The sequence below is a fragment of the Typopeltis vanoorti genome, chromosome 11 (genome assembly GCF_054136105.1).
Source record: "Typopeltis vanoorti isolate ZY-2024b chromosome 11, IOZ_Tvanoo_1.0, whole genome shotgun sequence".
NCBI lineage: Eukaryota > Metazoa > Arthropoda > Arachnida > Uropygi > Thelyphonidae > Typopeltis > Typopeltis vanoorti.
The window spans coordinates 126,627,082-126,652,707 of record NC_143559.1 but is presented as its reverse complement, the minus strand read 5'-3'; the positions used below and the strand labels follow the sequence as shown (position 1 = coordinate 126,652,707).

Here is a 25,626-nt window from a genome sequence, read left to right as displayed (position 1 = left end):
AGAGAAAATAGCACATTTAAGGCTATTTGGTGTGAGATTGAAACTAGCAGAACAAAATATATAATTGGGTGCGGCTATAGACCAGGTGATGGAATAGATGGTGGAGATAGTATGCATAAGCAAATAGAAGAAATGAGCAGAAGGAGGGTAATTATTATGGGAGATTTCAACTATGGTAACATTGATTGGAAGGAGGAGAGCACACATGGGAGGAAGGAATTGGATTTTATGCAGTTATTAAGGGATAACTATCTGCAACAGCATGTAATGGAAAATACTAGGGGTCAGAGAGTGCTTGACCTGCTAATAGCATCTGAGAATTTGACTGTAATGAATATGACCATGTTGCCACCTATTGGTGAGAGTGATCATAGGGTCTTGACTTGGGAGGTGGCTAAAGCTGTGGAATTTACAATGAAGACAGGGTACATGTGGAATTATCAGGCTGGCTTACCAGCTTAGGAGTTTGATTAGGTCAGTGCCATGGCATGTACAACTGCAAGGGCTAAAAGTTGATAGTGCATGGGAGCTTGTTCAGAAGTGTTTGCATGAAGCAATGGCTGACTGTATACTTAGTGTCCGAATAATAAATCAAGTAGGGGTTAAATGGATGAATAACACACCATTACGCTTGAGCTGCAAAAAAAGAAACAACTATGGAGGGAATTTAAGGAGAAAGCTGACTGGCAGGCACATGAACAGTATAAAGCGCAGGCCAGAAGAGTAACGAGTGTGGTAAGAAAAGCAAAAAAAGATTATAAAAGAACATTGGCCATGCAGCCTAAAGAGAATCCCAAACAGTTTTTTCGATATGTTGCAAGTAATAGTAAAAATGTCATCATCATCATCATCATCAAATTCCTGCTATGAACACTCCTATCTCAGTATCTCCCATAATGCAAAACACATCTCCTTGCAGATATGTCTAATGTTATGCATTAAGGGCAGGGCCACTACCCAGACTAGTTTCGACCTTTATTGAGGTCTCTTCAGTGGGAGCCAGGCCCACTTTCAACAAAAAAATACTGAGCGAGCACTTTGCAAGAATATATCATCCAGGTGGTGACATTGTAGAAATGAATGAACCAATAGATTATACGGGAATCGTGGTGAATGAAGTGGAGGTGAGTAGTCTATTGCCAAACCTCAAGTATGCATCAACATCAAAACCTCAATGTCAATACATCTGTGGGATTCGATGGTATACCAGCTCGTGTCGTACGTGAAGTGGCTAAAGAATTGTCAGTACCCTTGACCATTTTGTTTAATTTGAGTCTCGGGTCTGGGTTAGTCCCGAGGGGGTGGAAAGAGGGGAAAATAGTTCCACTGCATAAAGGAAGTTCCAAGACTGCTGTTGTAGATTACCGACTGATTAGCATATCAGGAATCGCTTTCAAGGTTTTGGAGAAATTATTCAAGAGAAGAATACAGGATTGGATAGATGAAAATGGGATACTGTATGGGGACAACATGGTTTTGTGAAGGGTAGATCATGCCTCAGTAACTTGCTCACGTTTTATAACACAGTAACGCGCAACTGGAGTAATGGGTTTAAAGTGATTCTACTGGACCTTGCCAAGGCCTTTTTCAGGATACCACATGGAACTCTAATCAGTAAACTGCAGCATAAGGGGATGGATATAGGGTTGGTGAGATGGATAGGAGGGTGGTAGATGGAGAGATATCAGAGAGTGGTTTATTCAGAAGTTGAGTCCCAAAGACAGCTCGTGACTAGTGGTGTGCCGCAGGGTTCTGTTCTTGGACCACTACTTTTCAGTTTGTTCATTTACGATATAGGAAAGGATCTGAGTGGAAGTTTTCACTTGTTTGCTGATGATGCAAAGTTGGGTAGAGCAATTATGAGTGCACAGGATGTCAAAATTTTGCAAGATGATTTGGATAGTTTGGAGGACTGCGCTAAGGAAAATGGATGTCAATTTAATGTGGCAAAGTGTAAGGTTATGTATTTTGGGGTGAAAAGATTAGCAGCAGTATATCACATTGGTGGAACTGTACTCCAGGAGATTGATGAGACCAGGGATTTGGGAGTGTTGGTGGATAGAGAGTTGAAGTTTAGGGGGCACATTGCAAAAGTAGCTAAATCAGCTCATCAAATCACTTGGCTTCTGAAAAATACTTTAACATGCAGAGACAAGTTGTTGTTCCTCTGTATCGAGCCCTGATAAGACCTCATCTGGACTACTGTGCCCAGTTATGGGCACCAGGGTTTCTTCGTGATGGGGAGGAAGTGGAGAGGATCCAGAGACAAGTGACCAAGATGATAGCAGGTCTGTGGAATGAACCTTATGAGAATAGGTTGAAGATTTGTGGGTTGCAGAAATTGGGCGATAGGCAAAGGAGGGGTGATATGATTGAGACATTCAAATTACTGAATGGTTTCTATAAGATTAATCTAGAAGATATTTTTGAGAATAGGACTGGGGATGGTGAGAGGACTAGGGCCCATACATGGAAGGTGGGTAAGAATGTGGTTAGCAGGGGGTGTTAGAGCTAGGTTTTTTACTTGGAGAGTGTTGAATGAGTGGAATAAGCTGCCAGAGTCTGTTGTGGGTGCTATGACCGTGAATGAGTTCAAGGCGAGGTATGGTAGATATTGTGTGAATGTCGAATAGTTGTTCTTGACATGATATTAGGGACTCCCTCGATGAGTCTGTTGACTCCTTGGCGTTGCCCGATATAATAATAAACATTTAGACTTGGAAAAAAAAAAAAAAAAAAAAAAAAAGAAACAATTTGTGTATGAAACAGAGGATGAATTCATAACAGATTTTAAACAAAAATTTAAGGTAGAGTTTTATTTTTCAATTATTGATACTGCAATTGCATCTGTTGGTGAAAAATTCAAGCACGTCTACAATTAACGAAAAGTTTGGTTTTCTTTTAAATATATATGAATTTCAAAAAATTACCTCAGCAGAACTGCTTAAAAAATGTTTGATATTGGAAAATTATTTAACACATGATAATTCTAGAGATATTGACGGAACAGATTTATGCAGTGAATTACAAATAATAAGGCGAATTCCAGAAAACATTTCCTCAGTAGATGTCCTGTCATACATATGCAAAAATAATTTAGAAAATAGTGTTCCAAATGTGTTTATTGCTGTGAGAATTTTTTAGACATTGCCAGTATCAGTAGCAAGTTCAGAAAAGAATTTCTCGAAATTAAAACTTACAAAAACTTACACTTGCTCTACAATGGCTTAGGAACGACTCACTGGTCTAGCAATAATATCTATAGAGCATGAAATTGTATCTACAATCAATATAGATGAATTAATTCAAAACTTTGCCAAAGCAAAAGCTCGAAAGATTAATTTTTCATAATTTTTGTATTTAAGATGTAATAATTTTCTTGCTATACAGATATTAGGAGTAATTATATATGTATACAAATGTATTGGTTTTGATTAATAAATTTTATATATAAATGTTCATAATGATATTATTTTTATAAATATCCACATGTGTTGGTGTACGTGTGCTTGTGTGAGTATGACAAAATATATATACAGCAATCCCTCGATTAGTGCGCCTAATGCGTTCTTCAAAACAGGCGCATTAATCGAAAACGCACTAATCGAATATAATAACCTATGGGAAAAAGTATAATTCGTTCCTCAAATTTCTTTTTTGAACCTTAATTTTTTCATAAAAGAATTAAGGTATGTCTCAGGACCTAGTTCAAGTAAAATCATGAAGCTGAAAGACAATAAAACGTATTCAGAATATAAATTTTATTATTTTACTTCTTAACAAAGAAATGAGCTAACGTAGTTTGGCAGGCATTTTGTTTATTTTTTTTTCATACAACCGACGGTATGGCTCTATTACCTCTTCTACTCTTCTGCAAATTTTACTGCTTCTCTATTCATCAGGGTCAGCCTCTGCATTGCTGCTTAAAAACTTCGCTTGTAGAAAAAATATTAAACGCCACCATTTGTTGTAATCGACTTGCAGGCAATTTTTATGATCGGTCATAAACAGCAGTATTCTCTTTCCCGATTGTTGAAAGATTTCGATGTGTGAAAATTAATGATAATTCATGAATATTTCCATGTTTAAAAATATGCCACTTGGTCACTGATATTTGCTACATTTCCTTCAGTTTTGAGAACAGAGGATGCCGCCAATTGTTATAATCCGCTTGCAGGCAATTTTTAAGACCAATCATAAACAGCGGTATTCTCTTTCCCAAATGTTCAAAGGTTTCGATGTGTGAAAATTAACGATACACAAATGTTATTAGGCGTTCTGGGTTTGAGCTTTTCGACATATTCTCGAATATTATTCTCCTCAGAATATTTCCACTATAAAATATTTATTCATAAAAAATGCTTAGAAAACTAAAATGACAAATTCCAGGAACTTCTCGCGGAACACAGTTTGGGAAACCCTGGTATACACAGTGTACATAGAAGTAGTGTAGTTTGCCATTAAAAATAACTTTGTAAAATGTTTTAAATCGTAACTAAATTATTTCATTCTGGTGAGTGATTTTTTAAAATAGTTAGCCATAAAAATGTATACACAGAAAATTTTTAAAATCTGTAACATTTATTTTTAAGATGTATATAGGCGCACTAATCGAAGTTGGGTATCGAAAAAAATGACGCACTAATTACTGCATAGAGACAATGTATAGGGGCGCCTAAATTTTCTTTGCCTAGGGGCATCAGATACTCTTGCACTGGCCCTGCCCATTCCACTGAACTCAGTATACTCCTCAGTTGGTCATAAATTCCTGCTTTGTAGTTCTGCACGTAACCTTTTCTGAATGGAACATTCATAAACTTAGTCACTTCTCAAGTGAGTACCACATGATTGATCACTGTCACCAACTTGAGGCAGAATAGTTAAGTCTTTAACTGAAACGTCCTCTCTCACTGTAATCAAATCTAACACTCTTTGACCTTGAGTTCCTTCTGTCACATGCTGCTTGAGGAAGTTGTCCCACATCAGCTCAATAAATGCATTTTCATTCTTCTCATGAGATTCTACTGCTACCCAATCAATATTTGGATAATTAAAGTCTCCCATTATGATTACTCTTTTAATAATATATGATTACTCTTATAATAATAAGAATTCTTTTGTTATGTGGCAAGTAAAAGGAAGAATGATTATGGAAGGATGGCTTTAAAAAGGGGCTGATGGAGGGAGTTGAAGTTTAGAATGCATATTGTTGAAGAACAGACTAAGAAGCAGGGATATAGAGATGATTGTTCCCCTATATAAGGCTTTAGCCACATCTGGACTATTGCACACCGATCTTGATTCCCAGATTCTGTGGGGGATGAAGAAGTGGTGGATTTGATCCAAAGGTGAGTGACAAAGATTGGCAGGTATGTGGAATGCTCTCTATGAGAATAGATCGATGGTTAGCATGTTTCAAAAAATTAACTGATAGGGAAAAAGGAGGCATAATAAGAAGCATTTAAGTTATTAAAGGGTATAGGCTTGACACTTAAGACTTTTTTTCAGTACATAGCAAGAAGGAAGAGAACAAGGGGGTCACCAGTGGAAGTTGTGTAAGAGTGTAGTTAGGAGGGATGGTAGGACTAGATTTTTTGTTTGGCGAGTAGTGAATGGGTGGTTGTGAGTGCTTCATCCGTGAATGAGTAAGGAGAGGTATGATAGGTATTGTGTATTAATAATGGATCTCCCATGATGAGTCTTATGACTGCATGGAGATACCTGTGTACTAATAGTAATAAGCAAAATATAGCATCAAAACACAAAGCAATCATCAGGATTCATTCAAAATGTAAAGCATATATTTATTTAGTAGTAAATAATGATTACAGAAGATGGAACGACAGTAATGGAAATAAAATCAAGGCAAAAGATGCATTTTGGAATTGTAAATTACTGATGACCTTCAGAATAAATAAACAGAACTAAAATGAGAATAATTCTGTGTATGGTCCACATTAGCTCTTTGTCTCATACATTTCTTTAAATCATCAATCTTTTCTCTAATTTCCTAAATTCTAATTTAATTCTCTAATTTCCCTGGACACTTATTATTTTCCTCCAGTATTTCCAGAGATGGAAATACTGGAAAGAAATAATAAGTGTCCAGGGAAATTAGAGAATTAAATTAGAATTTAGGAAATTAGAGAAAAGATTGATGATTTAAAGAAATGTATGAGACAAAGCGCTATTACGAGATTAAAACTATGACAGAAGAACAGACAAGTTGATATACCATGATTGCTGACCTCTACTTAAGAAGGGAAGGTGACCTTAGATTCCTTTTGTGAGAGAAAAGGTAGGACTACATTTGAGTGGCATTGTAGGTTGTTTTACTTGCCCCACTAAAGGATGTTATGGAGATCAGAGTTGAAGGCATTAATTAATTGTCGATGATCTTGAAGCTTGGGAAGTATAATATAAGAAAGTTCTTTTGACCAGAACTACATGGTCTGGTCAAAAGAGTAGGATGAATGAAGTGTACTATCATCAGCAAAGCTGTAGATAGGATTAATAGTGATTGAATGCAGGTCATTTATTTATAGAAAAAAGAAAGTAGTAATAGAATAGAGCCCTGCATTAGTTGCAAGGCATGAAGAGAACTGACTCCTTACTCAGTTACAGAGGGTGGCAGGTAAACTGATGAATGGCAGTTTGCTAAGCTGGCCGTGGTGCCAAAAAACAGTCAAAAGCTCTGAAAATGTTGTGTGGCAGATGGTGTAGACTAATTGTTCAACAGTAGATCTAAATTAATGGAAAGTATAGTGGCAGTCACTGATTAACTGTCAGGCTTCTAGATAGTGGAGAAGTTCACTATTTGATAACTTTCTCCATTATTTTAGAGAGGACTAAGGTGATTGCAATTAGTTGGTAGTTGGACAGCAGACTTTTGTCTCCCTTGTTTGGTATTGGTTGGAGATACACTTCTTGGACACCATAGTGTGAGAAACAAACAGCCATGGCACCCACCTTAATAAAATGTAGGACCTCCTTTCACTGCAATGACTGCACCAATCCTATTACATATTATATAGTTGCCAAAAGTGTACGATAGCAATTGATGGGAATTTTAGACCATTCTTCTTCTAGGCATATAATGATATCCTCGACTATTGTGGAACGGATGTCCCTTGACCTCACCTGATGCTCCAGTTCATCCCATGGATGTTCGGTAAGGTTGAGATCAGGACTCTGTGATGATGTTCATATCCACAAACCCCACAGTTACAGCAGCAGCCTTATGACTCGGTGCATTGTCTTGCTGAAAAAGACAATGGTCATTTCCATAGAAATGCCACAAAGTGGGAAGCATTGCATTGTCCAGAATGTTCAGATACCTCTCGGAGTTCAGTGTTCGTGTCACCACAAACAGATCCAAAGACAAAGTAGGAAAAACAGGACCATACCATCAGACACCATCCATGAGGTGGTGGCTGATGGAATGTTGGAATTATGCACTCTGGTAAGAGACATTCACTGGCATCTGCCACACCCATCTGCTTGGTGGAGAGTGTAGCAAGATTTGTTCCTCCATAACACAGCTTTCGAAGTTTCCACATCCCACTGTACACTCTCTTTGCACCACTGAATAGCTCTGCATGTTAGTTAGGTAATGTGGGGCTTGCATATTGCAGTTACAGAATTACAGAGTGAAGTGACCTCCATGGTGTATCTGGAAAGATCACTGGTTAAAAAAAGATCTCAGATATTGGGAAAGTGGTGAGAGTTATCAAGAATTTCAGTAGGTAGATGTACAATTTGCATTAGGTAATTGCTTATAACAAAGATTTCTTCACCATATCCTTGATCTCTTGTGTTGGAAAAAGGCAGAACCATTTGGTTGTTGTGGACTTAAGGTCACCTTGGAAGATGAATTTTGCTATCTGAATAGCTGGGTTGCAAAAGATCGAGTTTGATGGATAGAAAGTAAAGAAGTCCCAGTATTTTTCAGAATTTGTGGAGTTGTAATACAGCAGATGAATATTAGTGTATGGGGTAAGGCAACTTTGATCTGGAGAAGGCCAAAAATGGGGGGATTCTCAATTTGGCTTTCTCTTCCTGGTAGTGTTAGATTGCACAAAGGCTGGTACCACCTTTGTGACAAAATGAATCATGAAGTTGTAATTTGGTCATTGAAGTTGAATGGAGGAGTGAAGTTGGGAGCAGGAGGTCAGGTGTGGATGTCTTTAAGTGGTCATGAACATCATTTATATTGGAGTTTTGGCTCAGATGTTTGTACAGTGGATGTAAAAGTGAATTTTTTTATTTTATTTATTTATTTTATTTTATTTTATTTTATTATTTTTTTTGTAGGATATGTTTTGAATATTGAGCTTAGTTTGATAGGATCAGTTTTTTGAGGCAGATTTAATTCAATCTAAGTGTCATTGTTATTTGCTTATCTGTTTCATTTTTGGTTCATTGTTGGATAAAAGGAAAGAGAAGGTGCATGCATTGAGACCAATATTGACTTATCTTGCAAGCAACTGGTCTTCTTGCTATAGTGTGGCCTTGATATTGCCTTCTGCATACCACTACTTAGACTCCTTTCCCGGGCATAACTTCCTAATAATGCATTCTTGGTTATGGCTCCTACTAATGGTGCTTAAATAATGTTCATCTTGGCTTTATGGGAGTAGAGCAGTTCTGTGTAGTGGTATCTTATTGCTTATCACTGAGTATCCTGTCCAGGAATGATTCAGACCAGCGGTGATGAGTTTAGTGATCCTTTCAGGTCACTCAGAGCTTTTAAAGAGGAACCGTTATGCTTGAACAGTTCTTGGCTTTTTCATATATTTACATTTGCAGTTTGCTTGGCCCAGTTGAGCAACTCTCTCTCTTTCACGTATCCTCCCCAAACACACTAAAAAAAAAATTCCAACCTCAAAGCTGCAGGTTCATGCTGCACCAGATTTGTAGCCATGATGATTGACATTCATATCATTATAATATTTGCATATCTTAGCTGATCTTGCATGCACATTTCCTCATTCTTCCCATTGATCTACTTTCCTCTGACTCTCTCTCTCTCAATTAGTCTAACCTAAGTATATAATTTCTCCATGTACGAATTGTTGCATTTGAATTATTTTGTCTTTACCATACATCTCCAATTTTTTTCTCCTGTTTCCTGCAAAAAAACAAACTGACCTATGAGCAGATTTGCCTCATTCCATAACTCATTATACCAGAACTCAGACATTCTCCAGGGTAGTGGAAGAAAATTATTTAGTAACTGAACTCTCATTAAAGTGGCAACATCTAATCTAGTAGCTAATGTCTTCAAAATTGAAGGCATGGTGCATTTCCTCAGAATGTCCATCATATTTACAAAAGATATTGCTTCATGTGGTAAAAAGAAGAAAACCAGAACCTCTCTGGACTTTAATTAAACAAGTGGTCACTGCAAAGAAAATGATTTGTTATAGCACTGCTTTTTTTTTTTTTTTTTTTTTTTAAATAACCATCTTTCCTCTGAGGACAGCATACACCATACCACAAAGTTATTAAGTTGGTCATAATTGTTTGCTGATGATGCAAAATTAGGTTGGGTGTCAGTTTAATGTGGAAAAATGAAGTTATGATTTTGGGATAAATCATTTACAAGCTGTGTACCACATTGATAGAAATGTACTCCAGGAAATAGATGAAGCTAGGGATTTAAGGGTGGTGGTAGACAGAGAGTTGAAGTGTAGAGGGCATATTGCCAAGTTGCTAAGGTAGTGCATAGGATTACTTGGCTATGAAGAACACACTAACAAGTAGGGATAAGGAAGTTGTTATTCTTCTATATAAGGATGATACATCCACATCTGGAATTACTATGGTCAAGTCTGGTCACCTGAGTTTCTTGGAGGATGATGAAGTGGTGGAGAGGATTCAGAGACAAGCAATCATGGCAGTAATTGTTCTGCAGAATGTTCCCTATGAGGATACATTGAGTGTGTGTGTGTGTGTGTGGATTTTAGAAGTTGGTTGAAAGGTTAAAAAAAAAAAGCAAGGGATATGATAGAAACATTTGTTACTTAAAGGGTTTTATTGGGTTGATGCAGGGGAAATGTTTTGGAAGATTAGAGGATGCAGATCAAGAGTCATCCCTGGAAGTTGAGTAAGGCATGGTTAGTTGGAGTATGAGGATTAGATTTTTGATTGGAGAGTGGTGAATGCATGAAATGGATTGCCAGTGTCAGTTGTGAGCACTTTGTCTCTTAATGGGTTCAAGAAGAGATAAGATAGATTGAGTGGATAGTTTGGATCCCCTGCGATGAGTCTTAGGCCTTCATGGAGGTGCCCATACAATAATAATAATTAAGGTGCTAGCATAGGAATTGGCCATTGAAGACCTCAGCTGCACTGAAATTTAGAAATGTGCATAAAAGCTTGCACAGGAAATTGGAGGAACTTACGAAGTATAAGCCCCATCATTGCTTGAAAGTGAATCTCAGTTTGTCACTACAGTGCATACATATAATGCAATTTTCATTACAATATAAAACATGCATATTTTAGGTTACTGTTTTACTGTATAAAAAACATTGACACTAGCATTCCTAAAATATTTTTAATTTATATAGAATGCATTATGTGTGAACAGTAAATAAAACAATTTCTGCACAAATGGCTATTTACGTAGAATGCATCGTTCATAAATAATCAAATACATAAGGTAGATCTTGGCTTGTTTTTGCATGAAAGTTTGCATCTCTTCTACTACTTGTCCATCATATTCACTGCCTGACAAACAAGAAATTATATCAGAAATATTATTTTATACAATAGCCTTTTAAATCTTTCCCTTAAAAAAGCATAATATAGAAAAATATTCTTGTTTAAAATTATATTTTCATGTCCTTGTGAAACACTCTGTGAATAAATGGATAAATATTTAGAGAGCCGGTCTTGCATTTCAGATGGAACTAGAAAAGATACGCCAGTCAGATAGTGAAGTACGGTGGCAGCACGAAGATGATGTAACAGATTGTAATACCTGTAAAAAAGTATTTCATTCCCGTAAAGAAAAAGTAAGGACTATCATTTTGTGTATTTTATTTATAGTTGTTTATTTTGTATTCATAAAATGCATTATATTATAGTTTAATATCATCATAATATTACATTATGTTAAATCATGTTATCCATTCTGCATTAAATTCTCTTTTAGCAGTTTACTTTGCTATACAGTTCTTCATTTGTTATCTTTTGTACCCATCCAATTTTCATAGAATCTCTCTATAACATGTTCTTTCAAAAGCCATTATTCGTTTCACAGAGTGCTTGACCATTACCCATGTTTCCAGTAGTCTCAGCTTTATGGCAAGTCTCACTGATTTACTTTTCCATATCTTGTCCATTGCCTGAAGGTTAACTTTTGCTTTCATTTTTGAAGATCTTATTTTTTTTTTTTTTTTTTACGGTCTAAACTGTGTGTTATTTTGCTTCCTAAATATGTGAAGTTTCTAAATTTCTTTCAGCTCTTGTCCATTAGTCTTTTGCTTTTTCAGCCTCTTCTATCCAATTATCATTATTTTTATTTTATTGATGTCCATTATCAACCCATATCTCTTTCCATCTTCACTTTAGCACTGTTCTTTCTAGTTCTTCTTCTTCAATAATGACTGTCATATTTTTGTACCTTGAATTGAAATTCCCCTTACATTATCCTTTATGACACCATAGTTTAATATACACGCTCAAAATTTAAGTTCAGCTTTTGCACCATTCTTTTTTTTTTAATCCCATATTTTATGATTTGACCAAAAAGCTTAATTAGAAAAATTTGAAAATCTTGAAATTTTCAAATTTCAAGATTTTCAACAAAAAGCAGTTTGCAAACTGCTTTTTATTGGCTTACAAGACATTTTTTTTTCTCTTTTTGAAGTTTATCATCTTATACTCCATATCAAGTTAACTACGTACGTAATCATTTTCCGCTTAGTGCTGCAAAACTGATTATCTTTACCAATTGGTCATTTGATGTCAGGTTAGCAACTGCTGGAAGTTTTTATTTCGTTTTCTTAATTTGATCTATGATATTTAAAAATTCAGTTACCTTTTTAAGCAGTCTAATCAGTTCGTGGAGTCAACGTATATCATAATTGTGAGTTTGAGAAAATAATTATCAGTACTCAGTTGTGTACAGTGTGACTCAACATTTACACAAATGAACTTTATGAAAAGCTAGTTAAGATCTCTACTGTCCAGTAAACACCTTTCAGATTTATCACAAACATCAAGAACAAATTGGTTTCATATTTTGAGAAAATGAATACAGATAAGAAGCACTATTTTTCCTCCTCTTCTTCTCCTCCTCCTCCTCGTTTATTCTCCAAAGGAAGTAGACAGAGCTCCTAGCCCCAACACTTTAAAGACAAGCAGTCTCCATCCTTCAAGCCTTCACTTGACGCCACATATGAGAGGTCACAAGACCTCTTACACAATAGTACTGTGTGGGCAAGTGATTAATGAGAAAGAAGTAATCTATTAACATGTTTCTTGAAAAGTTGGGGTTGTACCCATTGGTAAAAACAGTATGGGAAAGGCCATTAAATCAAGGAAGATGATGAAACTTTAGTTTGATGCATTGGGACTTGGACCAGTAGTTGCCCTAATTCTTACATGATTAGAAGAATGGTAGTGGCTATTTCAGTGGAGTAATGTCCATGAAAGTACCTATAAAAAAGGCATAATGTAGAAACAGAGCACCAATGAGAAGTTGACTAGAGGGAGTCTCTGAGAAAGGGTTATCTATTAGTCAAATTTCTCTTTTCTATATACAATTAAGAATTCTTAGGAAGGTTTTTGGGTGTTCTCTGCTGTTCTTACCATCCAAAATGTGAGAACAGCAGTCTAAGGTTGGTTTGATTTCAGCAGGAGAGAAGTATAAATTAAAGATGCCAAGAAATTATATTCTTGATTTCATCCTATACAAGTATCCAAATGTACACAACAAAGATTGCACGTGAAGTAAAACTTCACAACTGGGCTATTTGTGTATAGAGGCTAATGACTTCATGTCAGTTGCCTTAGTGTACCATAATGCAAGGCACATATCCTTATGGACAACTATAATACTATGCATTATGGGAAGGGTCACTACCCAGACCGTGGGAACCAGACAAAGAAGAGATACCAAGGTTGAATTAATGAAGAAGTCATATACAAGTAGTCGAAAGGTGTCACACATTATAACTAAAATACTCTGGATTAGAGATAAATGTTGAACGTTTTTTCACTTGGTTATACTAAAGCAGTTGATCTGAAGTCATTAGCCTCTGCATACAAGTAGCCGAGTTGTGAAATTATTTCATGTGCAAACTTTGTTTGCTTACACTTCGATCAAGGATGAAACCAAGAATATAATTTCTTGGTATCTTTAATGTGTAGCATAACCAAGTGAAAAAACTTTCAACAGAAGAGAAGTAGTGTTTTCAATTTTAAAAAAATACCAAGTTTTTAGAGGTTGAGGAAGATTGAGGAGGTTATTGATGTAATATGTTAATTCCATATAAGCTGAATGTGAAATCATTCCAAGAAGGGGGAACTGATCTGGAAAGGATATCAGTATTAAGACAGAACTGTGTTTTAATAGCATTATAATTCACTAAGCTGCCTTCATCCCCACTTAAGAATGGTGAGGAGATTAATGTTTAAGACATTGAAGCTTCAAGATTTTTCATAACTGATCATTTGATTACTACAGTGTTTCTTGAATGAAGAAGAGGAATGGAGTACTGTCCTGAATGGAGCATATACAAAAAAAAATTCTTTTTTTCCTAATCAGTAACCAATTTATTAATAAATAAATTTACATATTAAAAAATTGCTTTATTAAAAATATTTCACCCTCATCACGAACAAACACCAATAATAAAAGTTTTGTATCTCACAGAAATGATGTGCGCAAGCATACGATACACTGCCCAAACAAGCAGTGTAACATGCAATGACAAGCATAAACGAATATCTGCGAGTCTAGCTGCAATTGGCGGATTAATTCTCACACTGCGCTAGATTGCAGTGCATTTGTGTAACAATAATTGAAAAAATATAATTATTTTCATATTTTCAACAGTGACACTCATCATAATTCAGCCTTGTATCTATAAAATTAATAATTATATGTTATTTTAACAAAATAAAATAAGATTTATAAAAAATAGTTCACCCTCACCACGAACATGCACCAATAATAAAAGTTTCGTATTTCACAGAAATAACGCGCGCAAGCATACGATATACTGCCCAAATGAGCAGTGTCGGAATCACTTGTAACGTGCAATGAGAAGCGCAAACGAATATTGGCGAGGCTAGCTGCAGTTGGCCTAACGTGATAATTCTGACACTGTGTTAGATCGTAATGCATTTGTTTCCTAATCTAAAACGTTAATCGAACAATTTCAATTATTAACTATTCAATCAATGTCAAAATATAAGCTGTAACCGTTAACATATTGTATTGCATTTATATAATGTTGTAAGCATTGTTATTATTTATAAACACAAACAAAATTTAATTTTTTTCATTTTTTCCTTGGGGGTGCTGCAGCGCTTATTTACAAGCCGCCATTGGTAAGTTGAATCAGAAACTGGGATCTTTGACTTGAACATATGCTTTATTTTTATCATGGACTGCAGGGAAATATTTTTAGAGAATTATGGCTTAAATAGAGATTGGGGGTTTACAGTGGAAGGGAGAATGAAAGTACTCATTCCAGTAAAGATTATTTTGGTTATTAGTTTAGAGCATGCAGTTGAATTGGTTGTGATTGGCTGAAAGAGAGTGATTCTATAGGAAAAAGAAGACAGATAAGATATTATGGTCAGAGTTACCAAGAGGGATCAGACATCTACAGTATATTTGGAAGAATGATGAGGATTATCTGTTATTCTGATTGGTCAACTACCTGACTGATAGCAGATGATTCAGTTATTCTTCTGGCTTCATCTGTGTTATGAATATTAGTCTCCTAGGAAGATAAACTCACAATTTCAGTAATTAGACTGTATGAAATCAAGTTTTAGAGATAAGTAGTCAAAAAGGGCAACATGAGGTTGTCTGAATTAAGAGACAGTACAGGCAACAAATGAAAACTATAAAGTGAGGTAAGAAAATCTTGAATGAGAGTGGATCGAAAAAAGCATATTCAGATTTGATAGTCTTTGGCCAAGAATGTCTGATTTGATGAGTGCATGTTCCTCCCTTATTATGAAATTCATCATACAAGATGTAGATAGTTGGAACAGCCAAGGTAGTTGTGTAGGATACCAGTTCAGGTTCAGTTAGGAATAGCAGATCATGTTTTGATGTCTACAAGTGGTGGGATAGCATTAATGTTTGTGTCGATGTCTCTAGATATTGGTTAAGGGGATGTGTGTTTTTTATTAAATAAAATTTTGATGTTAATTTGTCTTTTTAACAAGTATATTTTGTTTATATTTTGCAATTTTTATTTGTATAAAAATATGAAAACATGGGGGTTGTTGCTTTTTATGGGAGTTTTTGCATCCAGAGTAATGCTAACGTTTATATGGTTATCTTTTATAGTAGAGTTGATGCAGGAAACTAAAGAGCAGGGCATGCAGCTGAGAAGGGGAGGGGACATGTATGTGCCCTTAACTCCCACACAGGAAGTGTTGACTCTAATCTAAGTGCGACCTCAATAGTGCTATATTCAGACTCCCTCCAGACATAACCTGGCAGAATAAGCAGTAACAGAATTATTTGCCAGTTGATTCCCTGTACTTGGCTGCTTGCAGAAACTGCTTTATTGCTGTACCCTCAAATAGAGGAATGCTGACTCCATAAATCCTTAATAACAATGTGCTAGCATAGTCAGTAAGGCCATCACCCACACTGCATGCGAGAAGAAAGGCGAGGGAGAACAGTGAGCCCAGGTTTTCAGTGAATCAAAGCTGTTCAGAAGAGAGAGAGTATAACAGACAGCCCACCATCTCATGGCTATATACCCAACACACATTATTGTCGTAATAATGCAAAGAATTTGCTCAGTTTTTGAAATGAAGGTTCTAAAATCTATGTTTCTCAGAGAGAAAAACATGCTTCTTCATGCCAGAGATTGACCACCTCAGGAATCAGTCAAAGAAATGCTTAAAAAAAGTTCCTGTCATCACCAACTGGAATTGAACTTATAATAAACTCATAGAAAGACTTATGTATTTGCAGTACATGTTAGTTTATTTTCTCGGTATTAATTACACCACAGAATGATAAGAAAATAATTACCATATTTGCCAGTGTATAAGATGCACCAGCCTATACAATGCACCACCCTTTTTTGAACACATATATTATAATGAATTTACAGTGTTTTAAATATAAAGTAATAAGTAGGTCTACTTTCAAGAAATACCTAATATGCAATCACACGTAACTTGTATGCAATATTGTAGCAATGGCAACGTTTTTCAGCCGTAATTTGCAAAGAAATTTAGAAAAAAATTTAACGACAGAAATTTATCACCATTCACAACAATCGCGACAACATTTGGAAAGTTTAAACAAACAGGAACACAGCTGTGATCGTCGATGACAATGCATGTGCATCCACTGAACTCTACGTAACTGGAATGCTCTCACACGCTGCAAGGCAGCAAGAAAGAAATCGAAACCAGTCTGGATAGTGACCCTTCCCTTAATGCATAGCATTATACATATCTGCAAGATGTGCTGTGCATTATGGGAGATACTGAGACATGACTGATGAGAGCTTGATCCACCTTTGCTATGAGTTGCCTCAGTCTTGAAGTATCTTCAGGTGCAAACTTTGTTTGCAGTTAGTTTAGACTATATTAAACTAAATTTATTATAAACAATGGCTATAACAAAAATACTGTCAATAAAATACTCTATAAAACCACAACAAAAACGAATCTAGATTACAATAAAACCATAGCCATCCCATACATTAAAGGATTATCAGAAAAAATCAACAGAATCCTACAACATTACAACCTCAATGCCACATTTAAACCACCCACTAAACTTAAAACCATATTCAGCTCCTCTAAGGATCCTCTCCTCCCATTAGCACACCCTGGAGTCTATTGCATCCGCTGCACCTGTAACTTACCGTACATTGGTGAAACAGGACGGACAATCCCTATACGCAAGAAAGAACACATTAGACACATTAAATATAACCATTATGGTGAAGCAGGCCTCTCAGACCATGCACTTAACACCTTACACCAAATCAACTGGAAAAGCACCTGCTCCTTACGCCGCACAAAAAACATGGTACGAAAGAAAATTTAAAGAATCCTGCGAAATCCTGATAAACCACCCAAATATCAACAATAAAGATGGTATGAAAATTCCAAGGATCTGGATGGCACACATTCAGCCAACCTAATATGAAAGATTCAACATAAGTCAGGACTCTAGCCAATCCGCTAGTATTAGAAACCATTCCACTCCAACTGGATGGAATGATGTTAATATATGTATATAGTAGACAACACAAATAATAGGACTCTAGCGTTGATGTATAATTTTTTATTTTATTTTTTTATTTTTTTTTTCACCAGAGGTCAGGCCAACAATTGTGGTAGCGGTTAGTCAGTGTCTTTAACGAACCAGTATGATTGTAGTATAGCTTGTTTCTTGTGTATATTTGTACGCTCCAGAAGATGACCTTGACATAAAGGTCGAAATGTCGAATTGTAAAATTTTAGTAATATTAAACTAAAGTTTTTATTCAAACACGGTAGTTGTCTCCATAATTTCCAAAAATGCATTCGGATCTCCGTGCAAGCCTAAAAGAAAGGACAAAAATGCATAAATTTATTATAGTCTAACCAAGTGGAAAATAAACTTTTAACAATGGACAACACAAGGTACCAAACTCCTAGTTTGGCACCATCTATGTTGGAAAAAGAGAGAAAACAAGTATTAATTAGACCTTAAAATGACTGTCTCCCAGATTTTTGGTAAATTTATACAGCCATATTTGTTGAGGTTTCAAGTTTGTTTTAAAACTGCTGCCGACTCCAAAAAATGGATTTGTTTGCCCATTAACTTTCATTGCAGTTACGTAGCTTAACAAGTTGATACTCACAGTTAAACTATATACCGCATTAATAACATTCTTATTGTTAAACTTTAATCAAAAGAAATCTGCAAGACATTATTTAAGTCTGCATGAATATGTTGCAGTAAAATGAATAACTGGTTTGAAGGAAAGAAGTTAGGTTTTCCAAATGAGAGTTTGAAAGAAGTGGTTCAAAGTAATAATGTGGATGATGAGATGCTGTCGCAGAAAGAAATTTTTTTCGCAGAAAGAAATTCAGCAGGGAGGGAGGGAAAATTTTCGCAGAAAGAAATTCAGCAGGAAGGGAGGGAAAAGAAAGAGTGAGTAGGAAAAGCATAAGAGTGTGAGAAACTGGGGAAAAAAAAGAAAGTATTGTTTGATGATTCAGTGATAAGAGGTATACTTAATAAGAAAATGATTGATGAAAGCAGGTTTTACAGGTGCGAAAATGAAGGATGTTAGTGAAGCTTTAAGTTTGCAGAAGAAAGAAGCAAATGAGTTAATTGTTTTGGCAGGCACAAATGATTTGAAAATTGAGAAATATGCAATGGGAGAGGATATGAAAAAGTTGTTGGAGAAGCGAAAATGAAAAGTAAGAGAGTAAAGAGTGTGAGTCTACTGCCTCAGTGTGATAGGACAGAATTGCGAAGGGCCATGATTGCCAATGACAAGATTGTGTGGGATAAATAGTATGCAGTTTATAGATGAGTGTAGTGAATTTGATGGACGTAAGGACCTGTATATGCCTGATGAACTTAAATAGTTTTGGAGTGAGGTGCTTAGACAAAGTGTCAGTGAGAGTTTGGAAGTTCAAAACCAAGGAAACTAAGATAAGGAGGAAAGCAATCAAGCCTGTGTCTAGCCACCACTGGGATAGATAAGTATGAGCGCAGGAATAATGATGAAGAGCTGTGTGCAGTTTCCCAGGTCTCTAATTGGCATCAGTGAGACCCAGTTGTTAGGGGATGATATAGTTACAGGGATAGAATGTAATGGATATTGTGTTTTCAGAGAAGATAGAAGAAATAAGACAGGAGGAGGGGTGTTATTAATGATTACTGAAGAACTTCGAGCAACAAAAGTAGAAGTTAAGGAAGATCATACATCTGAGGGGAAATGGTTCGTTTGAGGCTGTCTGGTGTGAGATAGAGGCCAATAGGATAAAATATATTGATAATTGCTGCTATAGATCTGGAGATCCAGAAGAAAATGTGGACAACATGCATCAGTAGATTAGCACAATGAGTGCAAGTTGAGAAATTATCATGGGAAACTTCAACTATAGTGATATAGATTGGGAGGAGGAAAGGACACATGGCAAAATGGAATTTATACAGTTCCTAATTGATAATTACCCAAAACAGTACGTGACGGAAGAGACCAAGCGTTTAAGAGTGTTGGATCTGATAATAGCATCAAGAAGATCTATCTATAATTGCAGTATCAACTCTGCCTCTGATCAGGGGGAAAGTGATCATGCAGTCTTGTCCTAGGAGGTTGCTCAACATGTGGAAATTTCAGTCAAGAAAAGGTTTATGCATAATTGCAAACCTTTCTCATTAGTGCATAGGAAGTAGTCAAGGATTGTTTGAGAAAGGCATTGGATTTCATACTCAGAAGATTAAACCAAGTAGGGATTAAGTGGATGACTAGCAATTTAAAGCAAGAGCTGCAAAAAAGAAAGCATTGTGAAAAGGGTAACCAATATGGTAAGGAAGGCTAAATCAGATTGCAAGAGAAAATTAGCTAAGCAGGCCAGAGGAAATCCAAAAGAGATTTTTTGCTACATAGCAACTAAGAGAAAGAATGAATAGAAGCAAAAGAAATAGTTCAGTTACTAAGTGATCACTTTCAATGGTATATCATCCCATTGGTGATTTTGCAGTTATTGAGATAACAGAAGCTGATGTGAGGGGGTAAATGAACTGGAGGTACTCAGTATATCAAAAAATATCAATGTGAAAACAATAAGCCTGGACAGTATGTGAGCTTGTGTGCTACAAGAGTGTGCATGTGAACTGGCAGTGCCTCTGAAGAAGTTGTTTAATCTGAGTCTCAGCTTTGGGAAGGTTCCAAGGGAGGGAAAGAAGTGTAAGATAGTTCTATTACATAAAGGCGGCTCCAAGACAGAAGTAGCAAAGCACAAACCAATTAGTATCTCTAAAGTGGTAGTTAAAGTGTTGAAAAAGTTGGTTAAAAGTAAAATTCAGGAATGGGTAGATAGGAATATGATACTTTATAGGGGCTGCATGGCTTTGTAAAAGGTAGTGTAAAATAATGTGTTTATGTTATATTTTTGCGTTTGTTTAGTTAATTATTGTCTCCAATATCTATGTTGCACCTTTTGTATTAATTTTTCTTTTGTCTTTATCCTTCCTAAGTCTACTTTAACGTCAAACTCTGTTAAGTACTCTTTACCTTATTCCAATTTAAGCCAATTAATTTAGTCCCCGCTTGTAATCCTTTATACTTCCTACAAGTGTAACGCTGTTAGTGAAAGGCCTCTGAAATAGGCAATTTACGGTTACAGTTAACTATCTTCCACACTACGTAATTCAGGGAAAATTTATATTATTTTTCGACTGCGCCACCCTGAATTAATTTTATAACATGAGAAGATTTGTTATAACACTTACAGAATAGATTGCTTTCTAAACCAAACCTTAATCATTCAGTCCTGGCAATTTCTCTAATTTAACACACAGGTTTTGGTTATGTTTGTGAGACACACAGGTTTGGTTATTTTTGTGAGACAGTGCATTGGTCAAAGATCAGGCGATAATATTAGGTAAACAAAATATGTTTATTTTACCTTAGGCAATTTTACAATATGATACACTATTAAACAATTTCTCTCTAATGCCTATTTTAAACTCAAATTGTAACCTTATAATTTAGACCAGCTATTCACAATACATAAATAAAAAAGTCTACAAAGCCAGTAATTGCTGTACAAAGTCTAAGCAATTACTGGCTATTGCAATCTATATCTTTGGCTAACATACCTCTTGTATGTTACTACGATGATTCGTAGTAGATGTTCGGTGTAATGGTTGAGAAAGTTGTATCAATTGAGACAGTTGTAGGTGTCCTCCTGTGATGAGTCCTCGGACTCCTTGGAGGTGTCAGGAATAATAATAATATACCTCTCAATATATATACTAGCTAATTCTCAGCCTCAACTGATTCTTATAGAGACTTAAATGTATAGAACGTATCTTAACAAAGATATGTTCAGCGGACATACAATTCTTAATCACTGTGTGTGTGTGTGTGTGTGTGTGTTATTTTCAATCGAGTCGTTTCCAGCTCCTGGCGACTCCACGAACATACACTCTCCATTCTGATCTGTCCCTGACCATGTCATCCATGCATCTAATTCTTGTTCTTCCTCTTCTCCTGCTTTCATCACATCTGGAGAAGATGATGATGCTTTAGCAAGCATCATCATCTTCTCCAGACTGTTATTTGCTCGCATAATATGTCCGAAGTATGACAATTTTTGCTTGATGATCATAGCTTCCGGGGAGCAATCTGGCTTTATTCTGTCTATCACTGATTTATTGGTTTGCTTTGCAGTCCATGGTATTCTTAGTAAGCATCTCCAAACCCATAATTCAAATGTATCTATCTTCCTTCTTTCACTCTTTCTCAGGGTCCAGCTTTCACATCCATACATTACCACAGGGAATACCATTGCTTTCATGATTCTGATTTTTGTTGCAAGGCTAATATCTTCAAAGATCTTGATCTTAATTATTACCTTATCTTAATCACTATCTCAGCATCAATACAATAGAATCTACTCACAAATTCATAGAAACATATACAGTCCTACCAGCCTTGAAGATGTGGCAGTCCTGTTGACTGCTGTCCTATATACTATCCTTCGCCAAATGGCTTTTTTTCAGTCGTTCTGGTGTAGTCCTCTTCCAGGAATTGTGGCATAGCTCACCATCGTTTCTGGATCTACTGTAGACAGCATGTATTTGGTCACACGTGGCTCGTTCCGTTACTGAAAGTAAATCTTCATAGAATAATCTGCCTCTCCTGGTTTTCCTCATGCCTAGGGATTACGATCCAATGAAATATGGAAGTCCAAGGGGGCCAACGAACTGCAGCAAGACGAAAAACTCCCCAGCTCCTAGAGATTCTCAAGACCTCTTTTATACGATTCTGAGGTTCCTTGTTTTAGGGTCGGAGACCCCCAAATCTTCTGTAAATAACTGACATTCACTGTTGTCTTGACCTTCAATACCTTTGTTCACTATCAAGTCGCCAACATAATTTTGTCTAATCCTCTTAACTTGGGGCAGAAATACTTTTACTTTCTGTTACCCTTACAACTTCACATCAGAACTTAATATTAAATCAACTTAAAATATAATTCTAACCTTTACAATATTGTATAATTTATGAACAATTCTATTTCATTCTTTAGTCAGTATTTCACCGTTAATATATTTACAGAAAGGAACAATTTTGTTCCTTTCACATAATTTGTGACCTCTGTAAAATCGATGTTGGAAATTTTTAATAAAATTTCACCGCATGGAATTTTACAGTAGGTCTTACCTCAGTAATTTATTCATATTTTATAATAAGGTGACAGGAAAATTGGATAAAAGAAATGGCTACCCCATGATACTGCTGGACTTAGCAAAGGCATTTGACAGAATACCACATGGAAAACTATTGCATAACTTAGACGAAATGGGAATGGATATGAGGTTGGTGGCATGTGGATAGGTGGGATGGCTGATAGACAATCAGAGGGTGGTGTATGGTGGAGGTGAAATCAAGGCAAATGAGGATGACTAGTGGAGTGCCCCAGGGCTAATTCTTTAATTTGTACATTAATGAGATAGCATTAGATTTGAAGGGGGACATTTAGTTTTTTTTTTGCTGATGATGCAAAACTAGAGAGGGCAATAGTTAAAAAAGGTGATGTAGATATCTTATAGGATGATTTAAATAAATTGGCAGTGTGGGAAAAGGACAATTATTGTCAATTCAGTGTTGTAAAATGTAAGGTAATTCTCTGCAGGATGAAAAGATTACACACCATATCATATTGATAGTACTAGTTCACAGGAAATTGATGAAGCTATGGATCTGGGAATGATAGTTGATAGAGATTTGAAATTCAGGGGGACAAATTGCAAAAGTTGACAAAATTGGTTCTTGGTTTAATTCTTTCATAATATCTTTGTTTCTTTTGTGATCAAATAGGGTATACTTTGCAGTTTTTCTCATAAACTTCATTTCTGCTGTTGTTAATCTTTGTTTGTCTTTTTGTTTTATTGTCCAGATTTCGCTTCCATACATTAAGACCGGTAGGGCTAATGTATTGTATACTTTTAGCCTGGTTTGTTTTTGAACTAGGTTTGGTTTAAATATAGAGTTAATTACACCTGTTATTTTTAAATATTTTGCAATTTTTACGTTTATATCGTTTTCATTTTCATATGTGATCATACATCCTAGGTAATTAAATGAATTCACCTGTTCTAAGATCTTGTTATCTATTACTATTTTAGTTCTTGCCCGGATCTTGTCCTTGAAAGGCCATAATTTTTGATTTTTCTGTTGATATTATCATACCATAATCTTTGGATATCTCATTTAGATTTAAAATAGCTTTCTGTAAGTTATCTTCAGAATTTGTAATTATTATTTGGTCGTCAGCAAAGAGGAGAGTGTTTAAGTTTACTGTAGGAGAAAGTTTAATTCCTTGATGTAAATTTTTACTCCATTTTATTATTATTTCATTTAAGTAGAGATTAAAAAGAGTTGCTGAGAGGGGACATCCCTGTTGGACCCCTTGGTTTATCTCTCTTGTATATGATAGCTCATGATTTAATCTTATTTGTATTTGATTATTTTCATATATACTTGTGATAGCTTTTAGGATATTTTTTGGTATTTGTCTTTTAATATGTTAAATAATATGTTTCTTTTAACTTTGTCAAATGCTTTTTCAAAGTCAATAAATGCAATATGTGTTTCTAAATTGTATTCTCTTCTTTTCTCTATTAATTTTAGGCAAAAGGCTGGGTCTATACATGATCGTCCTTTTCTAAATCGATTCTGTACTACTAAAATAAAGTTTTCGGAATATTTCATTAGTTTGCTATTTAAGATTCTGCTATATATTTTGTAACAGGAATTTAGTATACTGATACCTCTATAGTTTTTTGGGTCATCTCTATTACCTTTTTTAAAGATAGGAATCACAATTGCTTTTTTCTATTCTGTTGGGGGGATACCAGTCGAGTAAATTTTATTTAAAAATAATGTCTTTCTTTGAATCTTGTTCCTGCGTATTTATAGAGTTCTGAACCTAGCTTATCTTCGCTAGGTGATTTTCCGTTTCTTGTTTCTTTCAGGCTGATTTCTAATTCTTCTTCAGTTATTTCCTTTTCATTTTCGTTAATTGTTTGCCAGTTGTCTTTTTTAAAATATTTGTCTGTCCACAGTTCTGTGTAGTAATTTAGAAATTCTTCTAATTTCAATTCAGTGTTTAATTTTATGTTTTCTTTGGTATCTGCATTTAAGTGTTTCAAAATCTTATATACATTGGGTCTTATTTTATATAAATCATGTTCTAAATTAGAAACAAATTTATTCCATGATTCTCTGTGTCTTTTTCTGACTTCTCTTTTAGCTCTGGCTCTTATTCTTTTATGTTCTATTTCATCTTCTAATCTTTTACTGCTTAACCATTTGTGATAGGCTTCTTTTTTCTTTTTGATTATTTCTTTGATCGTATCATCCCAAATCTTCAGTTTTTTTTTTTTCATTGAATTTTTTGGTCTTTCCAAAACTTTCATTTGCTGCTGCATTTAGTATCGTTTTTATATTAAGCCATTCTATTTCTATTTCTTCATTTTGTTTTATCTGGATATTGGTTAATTCTTTATTCATATAGCCATTGTACATTTGTGTCATTCATTAGTCTAGTTTTATAAACAAATGTTTCAATTTTTTTTTTCTGTTCTTGTTACTTGTAGCCATTTATGTGGTAATATTAATTTTATTTTAACAAGGAAGTGGTCACTGCTTATTTCATATCCTCTGTGAACTCTAACATCTAGTGAAAATTTTGATGTCTTTTCATTTAATATGAAGTAATCTAATATTGATTTCCATCCTCTTGCTGCCGAAGTATATTTATGTATTTCTTTATGTTTATAGAAGGAATTCATTATTTTTAGGTTATTATAAACTGCAAAGTCAATCAATTTTTTACCATTTCTGTTTAGAGTGTGTTCTCCATGTATTCCTATATTATTATTAATTTTCGTGTTTCCAATTCTTGCATTTAAGTCTCCTGCTAAAATTATGTAATCATTTTTATTTATTTTATTATATATGTTTTGTAGCTGATTATAAAAATCAGTATTATCCTGTTCTCTTCCTTCTTCTGGGGCATATAAACCAATTATTGTTAATTAGCCTCTATCTATTTTTATTCTGGCTTCTATTATTCTTTCATTCCATAATTTATAGTGTTTTAACTGTTTTGAAAGGGAGTTATGAATCCAAATCATGACTCTTGCTTGTGCTCTTTGGT

General features: G+C 35.2%; 1 protein-coding gene across 3 annotated transcripts in view; it reads left to right on the top strand.

Moving 5' to 3' along the window:
* The window catches only part of LOC150102033 (rab GTPase-binding effector protein 1-like), a 555,334-nt gene that overhangs the window by 513,012 nt on the left and 16,696 nt on the right, over positions 1 to 25,626 (top strand). For all 3 annotated transcript variants that reach the window (XR_016549014.1, XM_090400151.1, XM_090400153.1), the window contains one exon: positions 10,911 to 11,021. Coding sequence is in view for 2 of the 3 variants with exons in the window: in XM_090400151.1 (XP_090256277.1) it covers positions 10,911 to 11,021 (111 nt within the window). In the remaining variant the exon portion in view is untranslated. The remainder of the gene's footprint in view (positions 1 to 10,910; positions 11,022 to 25,626) is intronic.